This window comes from Thamnophis elegans, chromosome 3 (assembly GCF_009769535.1).
Source record: "Thamnophis elegans isolate rThaEle1 chromosome 3, rThaEle1.pri, whole genome shotgun sequence".
In the NCBI taxonomy this organism is placed as follows: domain Eukaryota; kingdom Metazoa; phylum Chordata; class Lepidosauria; order Squamata; family Colubridae; genus Thamnophis; species Thamnophis elegans.
The window spans coordinates 133,146,349-133,166,240 of NC_045543.1; the positions used below are offsets into that span (position 1 = coordinate 133,146,349).

The 19,892-nt window shown below is 39.0% G+C and overlaps 1 protein-coding gene across 1 annotated transcript in view; it reads left to right on the plus strand.

Annotated features, from left to right (window-relative positions):
- ATP8B1 (ATPase phospholipid transporting 8B1) overlaps window positions 1-19,892 on the plus strand; it is a 58,042-nt gene that overhangs the window by 2,897 nt on the left and 35,253 nt on the right. Inside the window, exons 3-12 of the mRNA XM_032214032.1 lie at window positions 2,535-2,648; window positions 4,288-4,386; window positions 5,025-5,086; window positions 7,455-7,527; window positions 7,620-7,690; window positions 8,789-8,871; window positions 11,601-11,759; window positions 11,991-12,079; window positions 14,031-14,221; window positions 17,798-18,006. Of these exons, the coding sequence (XP_032069923.1) occupies window positions 2,535-2,648; window positions 4,288-4,386; window positions 5,025-5,086; window positions 7,455-7,527; window positions 7,620-7,690; window positions 8,789-8,871; window positions 11,601-11,759; window positions 11,991-12,079; window positions 14,031-14,221; window positions 17,798-18,006 (1,150 nt within the window). The remainder of the gene's footprint in view (window positions 1-2,534; window positions 2,649-4,287; window positions 4,387-5,024; window positions 5,087-7,454; window positions 7,528-7,619; window positions 7,691-8,788; window positions 8,872-11,600; window positions 11,760-11,990; window positions 12,080-14,030; window positions 14,222-17,797; window positions 18,007-19,892) is intronic.

Sequence of the window (19,892 nt, forward strand, 5' to 3'; positions counted from 1 at the left end):
TAATTACTCAGGGATCTGGAAAAATATACAGGTTTTTTTTTTAAGGTGGAGAAAGTTAAAATTGTCTTGATTAAAAAGAATTCTTCCAAGGTTTAATTTTCTGTTCCAAAGGCTTTAATTAAAAATGGAAAACAAGGTATTAAATGAATGTCAGACACAACTAATTTGATGTGGTCAAATAAAAGACCTTTCGAATCCCTACTGCCATGTAACGGAGTGAACTCCCGTTACTTGTCCCAGCTTCTGCCAACCTAGCAGTTTGAGAAATGCAAGTAGAAAAATAGGAACCACCTTTGTTGGGAAGGTAACAGTGTTCTGTGCGCCTTCGGCATTTAGTTATGCCAGCCACCTGATCACGGAGACGTCTTCAGACAGCAGTGGCTCTTTGGCTTTGAAATGGAGTTGAGCACCACTCCCTAGAGTCGGGAACAACTAGCACATATGTGTGAGGGGAACATTTAACTTTACCTAATAAAAGACCCAAGGTTAAATTCAAGAAATAAACGAACATTCAAGGACATTCACAGGATTAAACAGTCTGGTAGGTAGACCTTCATTCACAATCATTTGTTCAGCTACCATTGAAACTTACGGCAGTGCTAAATGAATTATTCTTACACCAGTCAACAGAATTACAGCTATTGCAGCCCCTTTTGGTCACACAATCAAAATTCATGTACTTGATAGCCTACTCACACTTATGATGAAAAAGATGCTCCAATTGTCCCCATTTGCCTATTACTTTGTTGTTTTGGTTGCTCTACACCAGGGGTGTCAAACTTGCAACATCACGGCGTCATAATGTGACATATAGGTACTTCCCCACCCCCCTTTGTTAAACCGGGCATGGGCGTGGCCAGCATGTGACGCATCCGGCCAGCAGGCTGCAAGTTTGACAGTCCTGCTCTACGCCAGGGGGCTTGAATCTTGTGGCTTGTCTCGGCCCACTGAATGAGGAGCTGTATGTAAAAAATATAATATTTGATATGCCTGCTCTACATAGTGATTGATCGATCATTTATTCATTCATTCTTAACATCTCTGAACCACCCATCTCCCTCAAAGAGGGACTCTGGACAGTGTACAATCAATCATTAAAATATAAAAATAGTATATAAAAATTAAAATGTTAGAATTAATATATTAGAATTAGAATTCAAATGTTTTAAGGAGGCAAGAATAATTAAACCTTGTTAAAAATTAATTGACAAAGGGAGGGTTCTCAGGGCACCAACCAATCCCACTGCTCACCGTACAAGGCTATAGGAGTTAAAAGGAGTTTAACTCCTTTTTGGAAGGCCAGGAGAGTGGGGGCCCACCACCTAAGAGCTGAGGTGGCGCAGTGGTTAGAGTGCAGTACTGCAGCCACTTCAGCTGACTGTTAGCTGCAGTTCGGCGGTTCAAATCTCACCGGCTCAAGGTTGACTCAGCCTTCCATCCTTCCGAGGTGGGTAAAATGAGGACCCAGACTGTGGAGGCAATATGCTGACTCTGTAAACTGCCTAGAGAGGGCTGAAAGCCCTATGAAGCAGTATATAAGTCTAACTGCTATTGCTATTGCTATTGCTAACTTCCTGAAAGAGAATATTCCATAGGCAATGGCAGAAAAGGCTCTCTTCCAAGACTCTGCCAGTTGGAGTTCTTTAATTGATGGGGGTCTTCAACATACTGACCCTGCTTGACTGGATGAGTTAGACCAATGGGATGGGATGAAGCCAATTCCATATATGTTTAAGCTGTAAAATTTATAATCCTATTGGGTTAATCATGGTTTAGTTATGGAGCTACACCTTCACCCTAATTAATTATAGTTGCATACACTGTAGGTTTTGCATCATATATTTGTATTTTAAAACAATCCTTAAAGCATCAAACTCTTATATTCTAATTTTTCAAACAAAGATGTTGATCACCAGCGTTGAGACTAGTTTGTTGGTTGAAACTGTTAGAGAATAACAATAATAATAGCAATGGCATTTAGACTTACTGTATATACTGCTTTACAGTCCTTTACAGCCCTCTCTAAGCAGGTTATAGAGTCACCCTATTGCCCCCAACAATCTGGGTCCTCATTTTACCCACCTCGGAAAGCTGGAAGGCTGAATCAGTCTGAGTAAATTGAGCAACAGAGTTGGTGAAAATTCCTTTGTATACCTAAAAAAACTCAACATTTCCAAAAATAATGATTGTAGAGAATATTTATGAAATCCATTTATGAGACAAGCTGGGAACGGGAGTTGCTTGGTTTCCTAAGGCAGCTTTTCAATACTTGGCCAAGTGGCGAATGCTTCTCTATTTCCCTTCAATGCTTTTTTAAATTGGGTTTTATTTTTTTATGTGGAATAATATGTAGTGGCATAAGACTTTTTTTTTCTTTTTTGCAAAACATTAAAATCCCAAAGGCTCTTTCAGAATAGTCTGGTTTGTATAGCAAATCACTTTGGTTAATAATGTTTTATTTAAAATACAAAAGGAATTTATATGATTTCTATATTAATGCTTTAACTAAAGTGATTTTTTTTTGTCTTCAACAGGGGAATGTCATCAAAACCTACAAGTATAATCCAATTACCTTTTTGCCATTGAATTTATATGAACAGTTTAAAAGAATTGCCAATTTCTATTTCCTTGTTCTACTTATTTTACAGGTATAATAAACGTTGACATTTATAATGGACTAACCCCCTTTATGGTCAAATTTAGAGCCCCAGATCAGTGGTGGGTTTTGGATCCCGTCGCAACCAGTACGCTGCGCATGGGGCCGGGAATCCTCGTTGGGCACATGCACTGTGTACGCATGCGCACGCCACCACCCAGCTGCTCGGCAGAGGTGGTGCAGGCGCCACATGCTGTGCACGTGTGCACAATTGGCCCATTTCCGTCAAAAACCGGTAAGGAACAAGGGCAGGCAGGTGGACCAAATGAGCCACCATTCCGGTATAGTGGCCGCTACTCCCAGCTATCACCGGTACGGCCATACTGGGCCATACCGCCCAGAACCCACTACTGCCGCAGATTGACTCAGTATACATCTACCAGCGGTATAAAATGGTTGACAATCTGCAACACTGGATTGTAAGCTCTTGATTTTATACACATACTTTGTGGTTTTAATCGCATGAGGGAAGTTCTTGACTAAATAATGTGGGAAATGCTAATTTTCAGAAAACAAATTACGTATATGAGCAATCTGCTCATATATATATATATGTATATATGCTTTACACAATCCAGTCTATGTTTTATTGGTGTAGCAACATTGGAACCTGAGCTGATCCAAATTTCCTTGTTCAGCTTACTGTAATGTGGAGCCTATAGACAGAAATCTTAGCCCCAGACGGCATGTGCAATAATGTAGCATTTTTGGGTCAATACTGAAAATCAGTACTTCCTTCTAGGGAACGGGGTTTTATTGCATCACCGCTGTTAACCTTTAACATCCTCCTTTTGGTAGAGTTCCTACCGCTCCTTGCTAGCTCTATCTAGTATTTACCATAGCTCGTATAAAAATGACTGTTGTAAGATTTTCAGATAGGGCGGGCAGACTAGAACAATACCGTGAAAATAAGAGTATTTCTGACTCAAAACATAATGGATACGCTAAGTTTCGATGAAAGTATTTCTGTGCAGTACTTAAATTGGATCTATTTTGGATAATCATTCTTTTGTAATGCTTTTAAACTTACTAAATCTAAGAATTTTGAGTAAAGCGTCTGCTTCAGAGGCAGTATTCGCAACCTGATTTAGGACTCTGATTCATTACTGGTAGCCCTCGATTTATGACTACAATTGAGATCAAAATTTCCATTGCTAAGCAAGGAGGCTTTTAAGTGAGTTGTGCCCAATTTTAAAGCCTTTTTTTGCCAGGTTTTTAAGCGAATCACTGCAATTGTTAAGTGAATCACACAGTTGTTAAGCAAACCCAACTTTCCCCATTGATTTTGCTTGTCAAAAGCCATCTGGGAAAGTTACAAATGGAAAACACATGATCCCAGGATTATGTAAACATCATAAATATACATATGTGGGTTGCCAAGTGCTCAAATTTTGATTATATGACTGTGGATTTATGACACTTGTAAGTGCAAGGACAGTCGTAATAGACTTTTTAGAGCACCATTGTAACTTCAAACATTCATTAAATGAGTGGTTGTAAGTTGAGCATTACCTATAATAGGAATAGCATAATCTGCCATCAGGAACCTCTCTAATATATAAGCCACCTGGGATATCTATGTGGTGTCTTACAAAAATAATTAATTGATGGGTTTGTTCTTTTCACTGCAGACAATTCCTCAGATAACGACTCTGTCTTGGTATACTACGTTGGTTCCGTTACTCCTCGTCTTGGGTATCACTGCAGTTAAAGATCTAGTGGACGATATTGTAAGAATTTTTCTCTTTTTGCTTTTCACTTTTTTAAAAAAAACCTATTAAGCGTGATAAAAGATTTCCAAGAGGGCAACAGGCAAAGGAAAAACAGAGCAGACTTCTGGGCTCCCTAAATTAAAGAAAGGAAAGGCATGACTTTGCTTCTCAAAAGAGCCAGTTTGGTTGTAGTGGTTAAACTGCTTGTCTTAGAAACCAGGAGACTGAAAGTTCTAGTCCCGCTTTAGAAATGCAAGCTGGCTAGATGGCTTTGGGCCAGTCAATCTTCCACACCCCAACCCACTCAGAGAGTTTTTGTTGTCGTGAGGAAAATAGGAGGAGCAAAGAGCATTAGATTTGTTCACTGTCTTGAGTTACTTATAAAGTAATAAAGGCAGGATAAAAATCTAACAAATACATAAATATCTTTTGCAATTATTATGCAGATGCCTTCCTGATAAGCAATTATTTACTTGCCTGAATTACTATTTTCTGCTTAAGGTCCTGAAATATTTGATGCATTATCCCCATCCCCATCAAAAGTAGGAAGAGATCTTGTGGGAGAGATACTTTTAATATTATGATCGTTATTACAACTTCTTTATGTTAAATAATGAGAGTCTTTTTAATTTTGTTTAATTAATTTGCTCTTTTAGGCACGCCATCGGATGGACAGTGAAATTAACAATCGAACATGTGATGTAATCAAGGGCAAGAGGTACTACAATGAGATATCTATAATTTTCCAATTATATATATAATTTTCTACCGTGACCTGTCAAATGTGTGCCCAACAAATGCGCGTCGACAAAACCGCACCGACAAAACCGCGCCCGCCATCAACAAACAACATAGTGGGATGCGAAAACAACATTATAAAGGCTTAGGGTTAGGGTTATAATGTTGTTTTCGCGTCCCATTATGTTGTTTGTTGATGGCGGGCGCGGTTTTGTCGGCGCACATTTGTCAAGCGCGCATTTGTCAGTGAACCATTTTCTGCAGGTGCAATGGCTATTAACTTGGGGCGGGGGGGGGAGGCAGGAAAAATGAGGATGCCTTGGGCACACACACTAACTTCCCACACTAACATTTCATTTCCGTCTATCATGCAAATATTTAATTCTCACATTCAGGCAAATTTCTGAACCCGATTTCTAAAATCTAAAGATTGCTTCACATTGGCTCCATTTAACAAACTGCACTGGTTTCCTACAAACACACAATTACTTTTAGCTTTCAATCTGGTTTGATTGAATCTGAATTGATTTGAATTGAAGCTCAGACTGGATCAGTGTTTCAAATCTGATCAGCTTAATTTGAATTGAACCGGTAATCTGATTGAATCCAGTTTGTACAAGTCTAATGTTTATATAGTGGTGAATTTGTGTCAATCATTAGGTAATTTTCAGCTACGTGCATAACAAATAACTAAGTAAATGTTGTGAATGTTACATAGCTGAATGATTCTAACATCACATTTTGAAGTAATAAAATGAGGAGGAAAAAATGAAGATCCAATTTGGGTTGATCACTGGGACCAGAAGTTTACTCTTCCAAGTTTTCAGATTCGTGCTGGAGCCCGTCTTCAGGGAATTTCTCTCTACTGGAATATGTGCTTTGGGCTATTTCATTCTTTGTATTTATGTGATGCCTTCTTAATGGTTGATTGGTGTGTTGATGGCTGGTGATTGACTGTTGTTTCCTTATGCTGCCAAGCCCTCAGCTCCTAAGTTCTTGATAAATTGGTAGTCAGTCATTTCATTTCATTTATTGAATTTATAGGCCGCCCAATCCCGGGCGGCTTACAGTCATGAAGTCTGGGAAACAAACCAGAGGTGGTATTCAATCAGTTTGGACCGGTTCACCCAAACTAGTAGGGGAAATCACGGGTGGGTCTGCCCACCTGTCCCGGCTCTATGCTGTCCTATTTAGGCATGTTTTTGAGGCTGGGTGTATGTGTGGGAGGTGTGCGCGCATGCACGGAAAGCTGGACGCACATGCAGAAGGGGTGCACGCGGTGCGAATTGGTGGTAACAAAATGTGAAACCCACCGCTGAAACAGACCCCTTGTCAGTTAACAGAAGTGCTGATTTTACACCAGCTTATCAAGGAGGGGCGAGGGCTTGTCAGCGCGAGGAAACAATAGTCAATCGCCAGCCATCAACACACCAATCAACCAATAGGAAGGCACCACATAAATATGGCTCACAGAATAGCCCAAAGCACATATTCCAGTAGAGAGAAGTTCCTGAAGATAGTCTCCAGCATGACTCTGGAAGAGTAAACCTCTGGTCCTGGTGCCTGACCCAGATTGGATCTTGCAACGTTACCCTGTGACACATCTATTTGCCTTCCTTCATAAGAAAAATCAAATTTACATATTTTAAACCAGTATCTATAATCCTGCAGATTTAGGGATATGTAAGCCCAAATGTTTAAACTTTCTGTAATAAGAAGGACGTTAACATTTAGATGAGAAAGAGAATGTGAAATTTAGAAATAATAAATTAGATTTTTTTCTTTTCACACTTATATTGTGCAAAATGGCACAGTGATGCCTGCTGCTGAAAAATACTGTTGTCTCCTGAATCATAAATACAGTATTCAGTATGCATGCTAAATATTTAAACGTTTTTTTTAGGAAAGTTTGTATTACTGTTCCAGGGGTGGGTTCTCGCCCCGTTCCAACCGGTTCGGTTGGAACGGGGCTGGCGGCGTCCTCGTGCACGCGCGCAGTCTACGCATGCGTACTAGCGCCTGTGAGATGCTCCAGCTGCTCCTGGAGGATCGTGCAGGCGCTGTATGCATTCTGCGCATGCGTGGAAGCGCAGAACTCGTCAAAACCGGGTAAGAAACGCAGGCGGGCGGGTGGATCCTTCGGCGTTCCCGGAAGTTACTTACTTCTGGGTTCGCCGACCAACCGGTTCGCGGGGACCGCCGTGAACCGCCTGAAACCCACCCCTGTACTGTTCTATATATTTTTGGAGCAAAATACTAGAGGCTTTACTTTAATAATTATTAAATTATATTTTCATTTCTGTGTATATAATATACACATTTCTATGTGTAAATATCTTGCTACTTAGTTTTCAGAACACAAAATGGAAAGACATTGTAGTTGGCGATATCATCCGTTTGGGGAAAAATGCATTTGTTCCTGTAAGTACAAAAGCTCTGCATGTTTATATATTAACACTGAAAATTTAATGTCGTGATTATGTACATTTAATTTATTTTGTTTATTTAACTAGGCTGATATTTTGTTGTTGTCCAGTTCAGAACCCAATAGCCTTTGTTATGTAGAAACAGCTGAATTAGATGGGTAAGTCTGTTTATTCTTACTTTCATTCTCCAAACATGCCCAAAATATTGATTGTGTGTTGTCTTAACAACAGATTTACATTCTTACAGAGGGAATTTTAGAGGACATATTTAAACATTAAAATATTATATTTTATATTTTATTCCACTTGCAGGAATAAAATGAAGAAAGTAAAGCTGGAGTATTGTTGTTAAAATATATTGTTTGTACCTTACAGTTTATTAATGGGAATATATACATAGATCTTGCTTTTAAGAACTACACAACTAATTCTGTTTGAAGGATACAAAATATAAGTGAAAGAAATATAGCATGACCAATCTGTTAAAATGTATAAATTGTGTGTTTGTGTGTGGGGGTTCCTTTAAATTACAATGAGGCTCTTGCTTATAACTTCTTCTTTTAAAGAAAAAACCTATCACTCTTGTTGTTCAGTTTGTTTAGTTACCTGTTGCTCTCTAATCTGGTTCAACAGTATTTTAGTTCTCCTATATAATAACAAATAACACGAACAAGGTACCATTTCTCATCGTGATACAATGACCAAAAAAACGGAAAATTGTATATGCTGGTTCTACATACAGTAGTTCCCAATCTCATACAAAACCAATTTTCATCAAGTCTAACCAGAAAGTTTGCTTTTTAAAAAAACTGCTTTTGTTTTGTTTTCCTTAGCAAAATGATATGATTCCCCCCAAATGACTATGAACCACCATATTATATCTCTAAACATCCTATGCAACATCTCTACTTTGTTAACAAAATTCATTCTGTTAATTAGATTTAATGGAGAAGGAAGTAGAGCAGTTTTTAATCTATGTAATTACTTGGCCATGGATCTCATCTAGAAATTGGAATAGAATTCATTTTGAGATGTCATGCAGGGATGCTCTATAGATTTTGCCACTGTTGCTTTATTCATGTTTTAAATATAATAACCAGAAAAATAGGAAAAACAAAATGTAATCGAAAATAAATAACTGCAGAGTCTTAAGCAAACTTAAAAAAAAAGAAACTGAAATCCTTAATTTACCTTATTAAACTTCCACCATTGCAACTTACTTTTTTTTTCTCTCTCTCTCTCTCTCTTTCTGCTAGGGAAACCAACTTAAAGTTCAAAATGTCACTGGAAGTAACAGACAGGTGCCTTCAGGAAGAAAGTGCACTTGCAGTATTTGATGGTTTGTTCAAGCATACTTTCCCTTTTTAATCTCTCAATTATCTTTAAAAATTTATCTTCCATCAAATCCAAAGACTTTTATCCAGTCTTTAAGACAAGGAACTTTTTCACATGTATAAAAAAAACACCACACATCACATTTTAACAATCTCAATGACCAAGAAATACCCATTACCCATAACTTTTACTTTTAGTAGAAGCCATTAAGTTTGAAACATTTTTCCGTCGCATGAAGCACATATTCTTTTCTGTGTAACTACTTAGCTTCTCCGTTCTGATTGTCTCAGTCCTTTGTGAACTTCTCTACAAATTGCTTTATGAGGTGAAATTCTGCAAGAGATGCTTCCATTGAAAGAAAAACTGAAGTGTGTACCTATCACACATCACAGAACCGAAAATATTAAATTTCTGCCAAATTCAATGAGTTGCATCTAACCGCAAACCATTGAATTTGGCAGAAATTTAACATTTTCCGTTGCATCTAACTAGAAATAGAGGTAGAAATAAGAATACGCATCTTTAAAAGGGCAATGTCTCAATTAAACATGTGTATTAATATTAGGATTAGTGACTATATTAGAAGTCAGAATAGAGGTAGAAGTAAGAATTAGAGGAAATTTAAGCAGTTACAATATCTATATAAGTTGAACATGTTATAACTAGGTGGAAAGATGAGAGATTGAAATATGGTATTACTTTGCATGTTTAAGAAGATTATTGACATTAGAATGGAACATGGAAACTTTGAGTAACTAAAACAATCAAGTATGTTAATATTAGGATTATACAAGTTTGATTAATGTAACAATTGACTGTTGTTATTTGTATTAATATGAGTTATACACAGATGCCACACTGTTCATGTATTGATGTTGTTTTATGTTTAAAAATAAAAATCCAATAAAACATTAAAAAATGTGTTGCATCTAACCACATAAGAATGCCATGGAACTCATTCCCTGCATTCTTCTCCCAATAACCTTCCAGCTCATCTCTGTGGAGGAGAATGTTTAAAGGCTCCTCTAAATAGGACGGAGATGAACTTAGAATGAGGGGCAATGGGCAATGGTTAGATTGCCCATTCATAGTTGGATTTACTATCTTCGAGAAGAACTCCCACTTTGTAGATGTCTCCATCTCATTTGGGGAGAGAGTGTCCCTCCCTCTTAAGTCCCCTCCGGGGAATAGGGCAGCATAGAAATATAATAAACTCAATTCCCTATGCTACTGTTGTTTGTAGACACAGTTCCAGAAGCAGGGGTACTTTACACCTTTTATCTTATTGATCACTAGCTGTTAACCTGGCATTGCCTGGGTATTTGTTTATCCTAATCTGGTATTAGACATTCACAAACGTCCGGACCAAACGTAATTTCTAATGTTGGATTTTCCCTCTTACCAGAGGGAGCCCCATTGTGGAGTACTGTGAAGCTGTTACTATGGCAACTCCACTGTGCTGTACAGTAGAAGCCATTTTAAGGCAGTACAATAGAAGCCATTTTAAGGCACAGCAGGTTGTATCTTAACAGAACACACACCTCTAGGGGTGTTAGTGGTGTCTTAGACCCACAGTATTTGTTTCCAGAGAGTAAGTCATCTGTGTACCAAGTTTGGTTGAAATTGCTTGAGGCATTTCAGAGTTATGCTGGAACACACACACACACACACACACACACACACAGAGCCATTTTTATATACAGTATATAGATTAGGGGCATTAGAATAAAGATGACAAGGAAAGGTTCCCTGTTGGTTCCTCATTGCTCTGGCCTAAAAGATGCTTCCTTCCAGCTTGGCTCTTATATAAGAAAAATGCTTTAGTGTACTTCCTACTTTTTAATCCTTTTTACCTCTCCATGATAGAAAGCTTGGAGATGCAAACCTTTAGTAGCAGAAGGGAATTGCAGTAATAAACTTAATTGTCATTCTTAATTGTCATTCTGACCATGAATCTCTGTCTTCAAAGAGGTACATAAGAACTTGGCTCTGTTCATACAAATAGGTCGTGCAAAATACATAATGTAACTAGATTCTTCAGATTTTGCATGCACAATCCACCCTTTTCCAGAGGAATTCTAAAGTTATAAGCAACATTTTCAAGAGGCTGTAAAATATGTCAAGAAAAGGAGTAGCAATAGCACTTCGACTTATATACCGCTTCATAGTGCTTTGCAGCTTTCTGTAAGCGGTTTACAGAGTCAGCCTATCGCCCCCAGCAATCTGGCTCCTCATTTTACCATCCTCAGAAGGTTGGACGGCTGAGTCAACCTTGAGTCTGGTGAGATTTGAACTGCTGAACTGCAGCTAGCAGTCATCTGAAGTAGCCTGCAGTACTGCAGTCTAACCACTGCGCCACCTTGGCTCAGTAGCACCTATAATCCCATCCTATGTGGGAAGTACAGGCAGACTTCGTTTAGTGACTGCCTTGTTTAGTGATGCAGTTTTGATGAAGTGATGAAAAAGTAACTTTGACCAATCCTCACATTTGTGGCCTTCTTGGAAAAGTTGAAATAAGATCATAAGTAGAGCCACAGTTTCACTCAGCAATAGCTTTGCATAATGACTAAATTGCCAGTCCCAATTGTGGTAGCTAAACAAGGATTACTTGCATTGCATGTCAACTACTGTTCACTTGCCAGATAGAGCAATTTGCCATGAAAATATTTAAGTACAATATTGTGATCCACAATCTTTTCTTTCCTCTTGCTGGTCTTTTTAATATCCCTCTAGGCCTGGTAGAGTGTGAAGAGCCCAACAATCGTCTAGATAAATTTACAGGTGCTTTGTTATGGAGAGGAAAGAGATATGCTTTGGACTCTGATAAAATTTTGTTACGTGGTTGTAAAATCCGGAACACGGAAGTATGTCATGGACTTGTCATATTTGCAGGTATCTATCCAATGAATGAAATATCACTTGCTGGCTTTTTGATGTAAAAAGAGACAGGTTTTTTTCCCCACAAATGTATATTCAGTTTTTGACATGTCAAGACTATGGTAAATAATACAACATAATAAATTGCCAAAATATTCTTATTATTCACCTATGAAAATAAATGTTTATTATTAATATGTGTCTGAAAATTATGACATTTACACTGTAGTTTTTATGTGATTTTAGGGGCCGACACGAAAATAATGAAGAACAGTGGGAAAACACGGTTTAAAAGGACCAAAATTGACTCTCTTATGAATTTTATGGTATACATGGTAAGATATTTCAGTTTACTTTTCCTCCTTGGTATTTAGTTAGAGTTAACAAAAGTTGTAGCACAAAATTGTTTACTAATCTGTTAAAAGTCAAATATTTATCATGGTGTTGGGGAAGAAAGATTCAAGCTTCCTTGCAACCAGTCCTGACAAATAGAATGCAGGATTCATATTTGTAAGGAAGCATCTTTAATGCATCAATACAGATAGTCCTCGACTTACAACCATAATTGGGCCTGGAATTATGGTTGTAAGTCCTGTCAGTCATTAAGCAAGTTGCCATATTATCCCACCTGATTTTATGACTTTTTTTAAGCAATAGTCATTACACAAATTCTGCAGTCAATTGTTCTGACCTGGGCTTCCCAAAAGAGTGAAGCAAACTCCTTTTCCCGACAAAAACCCCTTTTATTAATTTACTGTGAATTCTGCTCATTCACATCCAGCAAAGACTTTCAGGGGAGGATTTATAATCACAGACCTTATCTCGCATAGAGAGCTGCCAGGCCGATATCTGCAAAACCTGGCAAGGAGTCTCGGAAAGTGAAGAACTAATAAGGAAACTAATTGTCTCCTGAAAACATCTCTCCTTTTGCTCCTCTTTTATTTCCTCTGGGAGGGGCCATTCATCGCCCACCTGTGGCCTTACTCCCAAGTCGACCCCTGTTCTTTAGCTGTTCCCTTTGTCTGGCAACTCTGTGCATGCACACACTGGGAACAGACTCCAGCTATTTGTCTGCCTCACTGATGTCTGACTCTGAAGGCAGCTGATAACTGGCATATGGCTGTGGCCCCCTCTCTGCCTCCAACACAGAGCCCTCATCAGAGAGTTCCCCAGACTCCAGGACTGGCCCATGTTCCTCCCCAACCTCCTCACTGTCCGAATCTGCTGCCAGCTCTGCTGGCTGCTGGTGGGCCACAACAAGCCACACGAAAAAGTGCTGCTGAGTTTTGTCCAAACCAACCCCTTAGATTTTGAAGCCATGATGTTCTTCTCCTGCCTGGACCTTGTTTGCCTTCAATTTTTCCCTGGAGGATTCAGTGGTATGGCGTATTTTTCTGGGTTTCGCATCACATGTCCAAAATATTCTAACTTTTGCTTTTTAATGGTTTTGATGATTTTCCTTTCCCAGGAAGCTTATCACCTCCTCATTTCTGATTTTGTCAACCCAGCTTATAACTAAGCCACCAGTAAATCCACATTTCAAATGCTTCTAGTCTCTTCAAGTGGCTTTCTGTCCAAGACCAACTCTGCACTCCGTAGAGCAGGATAGAAAAGATGTAACATCTGACAAGCCTGATTTTCAATCTTAGGCTTATGTTGTGACTGCAAAAGACCTTTAGAAACAGCCAGCTGCTCCTAAAAGAGGACAAACGGCTCTTGCTATTATGAAGTTCTTCTTAAAATCTGTTTAACCCACTGATCCTTGTCTTGCCACCTGCAGCAACAGAAATTGGCTCTGTCCTTTGTGACAGCCTACCTTGCTTATTGAAAGATGATTACCAGATTATTATCACTTACCTTTAGACTTACCTCTTCAAGCTAAAACTACCTACTCTTTTGGTAGTTTCTTACAGAGTTTGGAAAGTGAGTCATGGGAAGCCACTGTGAAGATTATGGGGGAAAAAATACATTAATTATTTATTTTGTGCATTGTGCTATGCAATTTCTGATCTTATTGATGGATTCATATCAATAGAGAATGTACAAGGTGGTGACATGTTTATTTTTGATATTAGTTCAGTCTTTGTGCTGCTGAGTTGCCCACATCATTACATGTGTGAAATCTCTTTTTAGGACAGAACATTCTAAACTCATTTGCAAGAGCAATGATCAGATCTGTTTTTCTCCCCTCTTCAAGCACCAGTATGTGAACCTGAAATTCTTCATGATATCTAGGGCATAGAATATTATTTCATAAGCATGGTTTTGGTTGCATTTATATTTCAGATTTTTGTATTACTCATTCTGGAGTCTGCCGGACTGGCTATTGGACACACTTACTGGGAACAACAAATTGGGAATTCTTCTTGGTATCTCTATGATGGTGAAGATCATTCCCCTTCATACCGTGGCTTCCTTAACTTTTGGGGCTACATCATTGTGCTTAACACCATGGTTCCCATATCCCTCTATGTGAGGTAAGAAAGACATGAGGTTTCATTATGGTTTGAGTATAACCTTGAAGTTGTTCTAATAAGTCAGGGGTTCCAGTCATCATTTGAAGGCCAGTAAATATTTATTTTTGAACGGTATTCTATGACATTACTGGGCAATCATAAAATCCTTACTGTATTTTTCAGAGTATAAGACGCACTAGAGTATAAGACGCACCAAGGTTTTGAAGAGGCAACTTTAAAAAAAAAGTGGTAGGTAGATAGAGGGATAGAGAGTGAGAGAAAGAGAGAGAAATACAGTAGGTAGGTAGGGAGAGAGAGATAGTAGTTAGGTAGGTAGGTAGATAGATAAAGGGAGGCAGAGAGAGAGAGAGAAATAGATAGATGATAGATAGATAGATAGATAGATAGATAGATAGATAGATGATAGATAGATAGATAGATGATAGATAGATAGATAGATAGATGATAGATAGATAGATAGATAGATAGATAGATAGATAGATAGATAGATAGATAGATAGATGATAGAGAAATACAGTAGGAAGGTGGGGAGAGAGTGTGTGTAGGTAGATAGGTAGAGGGATAGAGAGAGAGAAATAGAGAGAGAGGGGGAGAAATATAGGGAGAGGGAGAGAGAGAGAGAGTAGATAGATTGGTAGGTAGAGGGATAGAGAGAGAGAAATACATTATATAGTGGGAGAGAGAGAGTAGGTAGGTAGATAGGTAGGTAGAGGGATAGAGAGAGAAAAAAATATATAGTAGGTAGGTAGTGGGAGAGAGAGAGTAGGTAGGTAGGTAGATGTTTCCAGGTGTATTTATATCTGTGCTTTAAAAAGGCATGAATAGCCTCAGGGGGGGCTAGAGTGCTCCTGGGGGGGGGGGCACAAACGAGCAAAAAGCAGCCCGTTTTTTGCAAAAAAATGGCCCCATTATTTGTCAAAAAAATTGCATGCATAGCTTTATGTAGGCTTATAGTGTGCTGCTGGGGGCTGGGGGAGGCAAAAAACAGCCCGGGTTTTGCTCATTTCTGCCCTCCCCAGCCCCCAGGAGCTGTCTGAAAGCCTCCATAAGGGTATGCACGCCCATTTTGGTGAAGGGGCGGGGCTTCAGGAGACAAAAATGCTGTATTCAGTGTATAAGACACACCCAGATTTTTAGCCTCTTTTTTGAGGAAAAAAGTGTGTCTTATACTCCGAAAAATACAGTAATATCAGGGGTGGGCTGCTATGGGTTTGCCTGGGTTTAGGAGAACCCATAGCTAACATCATAGCTGGTTCGAAGAACCTTCAAATCTCACCCCTGGGTGGCCCTGCCCCCATCCCTCCCCTCCCACCCTGCCCCTCCCCTCCCAAGAGTCTCCATGTGGCCTGTTTTGAATGCGAGGTAAGTGCAGGGCTCGGGGGAAGCAATTTCCACCCTCCCAGAGGCTCGAGGAAAGCCTCCACAGCCTGAGGAAGGCGAAAATGCCCCCCCTCACCGTGGTGCATGAGGCAGACTATGCCACGCCCACCACGCCCACGCCCACCATGGCCACGCCCACCCAGCAACTGGGCAGAGAACCCATTGCTGAAATTTTTGAAGCCCACCCCTGCTTAATATTTATTAGAAAACAAACTGGTGAAATTGTTTTCCGCCACATTTCTCATCATTGAGGATCTCCTCGGTTGTCTAGACTCTAGCTGACATCTATTTCTTTGGATAAGTGGCTAGACTTCAGACTGTATAAAAATGCCTCTGGGCATTTGGACCTAAAAGTGTCCATGGAAATATGCTTGAGATATTTATTTGTTTAAAAGAATCTTTTTTAAAAAAAAAAAAAAAGTGAGGCATGGAGATTGCAAATTCCATCCCACAAAAATTCTTCGCAACTTGTTTCTCCCACAAATTTTGGAGGGGAGGAAACTGGTTGATGCAGACAAGTATTAAAACACTTTCCCAACTATATAATATTTATCTCAAAGGAAGACAACTTTGAATTTAAGAACAATTAAGAACAGTTATAAGCACAAAGATGTCATTTCATTCTCCGCTTCAGTCCCCTTTTTTCCCCTGGAAGAGAGGAAAGGACAGAGTACATTAGCAATAGCAATAACACTTAGATTTATATACTGCTTCACAGTGCTTTACAGCCCTCTCTAAGCGGTTTACAGAGTCAGCATATTGCCCCCAACAATCATTTTACTGACCTCCGAAGGATGAAAAACTGAGTCAACCTTGAGTCTGGTGAGATTTGATCTGCAAAACTGCTGGCAGCTGATGATCAACCTGCAGTAATGCATTCTAACCACTGAACCACCATGGCTCATTGCAGTTGGTCCTGAATCTTAATACAATATTATAGAATTCAGATTAACTGGCTGGACAGGAATATCTCTGCATTGATACTTCAATCAATGGAGGTACCTCTTATCCTTTAAGCAGGTCTAAGGGATGGTCAACCATCTTGGCTGGGATTGAACCAGATGCTAAGTTAAGGAAGATTTAACTTGGTGAATTTTATTTTCAAGAAACCTTTTTAATTAATTGAATGCAAAAAACCAAAGAGAAATATATATAAAATTATAAAGAAAAGAGGAAAAAGTAAAAAAAAAAAAAGGAAACAAAGATATACAGGATATATATTCACAGACACACTTGTGTTAATTTTTTAAATCAAATCCAAATTGAGCATATTGTACAAATACAGTTACAAGTTGCTGTCCTTATTCTCTTCTTTCTTTGCATATCCAAAATAGTTAAAGAGAAGCAGAAAAATGTATCCCTTCTCTGATTAGGATATGGTAATTGGCAGGTTTGTAATTAGCAATAGTACTTAGAATTATATACTGCTTTATAGTGCTTTACAGCCTTCCCTAAGCAGTTTACAGAGTCAGCCTATTGCCCCCAACAATCTGGATCCTCATTTTACCCACCTTGGAAGGATGGAAGGATGGGTCAACCTTGAGCCTGGTGAGAATCGAACGGCTGGCAGTTGGCAGAATTAGTCTGCAGTATTGCATTCTAACCACTGCACCTCCACGGCTCACTAAATACTAATGTAAGAAATGGGTATTCTGATTTAAAAATTGCTTTGAATTTAGAATACATGACAGTATTTCTTAGCATTTATAGAATGATAAGAACTGGAAAGTTGATTGTTGGCACACATTCTTATTTACTCAGTGTGAGCCGAGGTGGCGCAGTGGTTAAATGCAACACTGCAGGCTACTTCAGCTGACTGCAGTTCTGCAGTTCGGCTGTTCAAATCTCACCGGCTCAAGGTTGACTCAGCCTCCATCCTTCCGAGGTGGGTAAAATGAGGACCCGGATTGTTGGGGGCAATATGCTGACTCTGTAAACCGCTTAGAGAGGGCTGAAAGCCCTATGAAGCGGTATATAAGTCTAACTGCTATTGCTATTGCTAGTGTGGGACTCCAGATGACAATGCATCTATAAAAACTTCACTTAATTTGATAGTTTTCTACAACCTCTTCAGAAATTGCTTGATTCATTGGTCATTCCTTAGTAATTCTGTAAAAATCCACAATTCTTATTAAATGTTTCTTGTGCACTGAAGGTCTGAAAACTGGATAATCTTTGTGGTCTCTTGCTCATTAGTGTTGAAGTGATCCGTCTGGGCCAAAGTTATTTTATCAACTGGGACTTGCAGATGTATTATCCAGAGAAGGATACAGCTGCAAAAGCAAGGACTACCACTTTGAATGAACAACTGGGACAGATCCACTACATCTTCTCAGACAAGACAGGCACATTGACACAGAATATCATGACCTTCAAAAAATGTTGCATAAATGGACAAACCTACGGTAAATCTAGTTTTTATTACAAATGATTACCAGCTGTTCATGGTACAGAGAAAAAATACACCAAATAATTGATTGACATGAAAATCATACTGAAGGTATGCTCATCAAATTAAGAAGATCTGAGGATTAAGTGGTATGCCACGTGGAGAAGTTCCTCATTCTTTAATATTTTCATTAATGGTTTAGTTGAGGAGATGGAGGTGATGCTTATCAGATTTTTACATGATTAAAAAATTGGGGAGAACAGCTAATTTCCTGAAAGGTAGAAATTCCAAACTGAATTATCGATAAATTGGAGAAATAGGTTGAAAATAACAGCATGAAATTGGATAGATAAATGCAAAGTTCTTTACTTAGAAATCAAGCACGCAGGTATGGGATATGAGATATCTGGTTAATTAATACTTGTGGGGAAAAATGTTGCTATAGTTGATTTCAAGTTAAGTGTGAGCCAAAAGTATGATGTGATTGCAAAAAAGGCAAATGTAGTTTTAGAATAAAATCTACAAAATTATAATTTCTAAATTATACATTTCCCTCTGCTTCGCTTCAGTCAAAACCCAACTCAGTATAGAGTGAGACTCCATACTGAGATTCTACTCTTCAAGCAGTATTCAGCAAATGAGAATGGTTTCTGAGAAAAACAAAAGAATTGTTCAGGGCTTAGAAAACAAGATCTACCCCAAAAATAAGACCTAACCAGAAAATAAACCCCAGTATGATTTTTCAGGATGCTCATAATATAAGCCTTACCCCAAAATAAGCCCCAGTTAAGATAGCCAGCCAGATGCATTTAGTACTATAAGGTAAAGGTTCCCCTCACACATATATGCTAGTTATTCCTGATTCTTAGGTGGTGGTGTTCATCTCCATTTCAAAGCTAAAGATCCAGTGCTGTCCAAAGATGTCTCCGTGGTCATGTGGCCGGTATGATTAGATGCCGAAGACGCACATGATGTTGTTACCTTCCCACCAAAGTGATCCCTATCTTTCTACTTGCATTTTTTATATGCTTTCGAAATGCTAGGTTGGCAGAAGCTGGGACAAGTAACAGGAGCTCACTCCATTATGCGGCACTAGGGATTCGAACCGCCGAACTGCTGACCTTTCTGATCAACAAGCTTAGCCATTGAACCACTACAACCCACCGTTTAGTACTGTATTTTCTCCAAAATAAGACCTAACTGGAAAATAAGCCCTAGGGCATCTTTTGGAGCAAAAATTAATATAAGACCCAGTCTTATTTTCAGGGAAACACGGTATGAAGAGAAATTGAAGGAGCTGTTTATGGTTAGCTGTGGTAAAAGAGTACAGTGGATAGATATAGCAGCACTGAAAGGATGTCACATAGAAGAGTTCTCCCTTGCTCCAAAAAGCATAATATGGAATAGAAGGCAGATTCCAAATGAATGTTAGGGAAAAGGCAATGGGCTCCTGTTCATTGGATTGTTGAGTGTTCAAGTGGAAGCATCAGGGTGGGATACTTATATTTGGATTCCTGCAGTAAGCAGAAAGGAAAATTCAAAGAATCTCCCTCCCCCACCTCTATGATGCCATGAACTATTCCTTCACTGGTTGGTATAATTAACTTACAAGATTGACCTGCCACAAAGATAAAATAGGCTTGATAAAACATTAGGCAAATGAATGTAATAATTTACATTATGGCAAGACCAGATGGTCACTGTGCAAACAAGAATTTCCCTTTCTCCTGGAAACCCTCAGCAGAAGATTAGGTTGATCTACCAGATATTTTTGGCTTTGTCCACATGGAGCTGCAGCTGAAGATGAAACTGCTCTTAATCTTGCCTCAGCTGTGCAAATTCCCATCAGGGTCCGTTTCTATGCATCTCTGACTTTCTATGGTATTCTTAGAAGCAGATGGT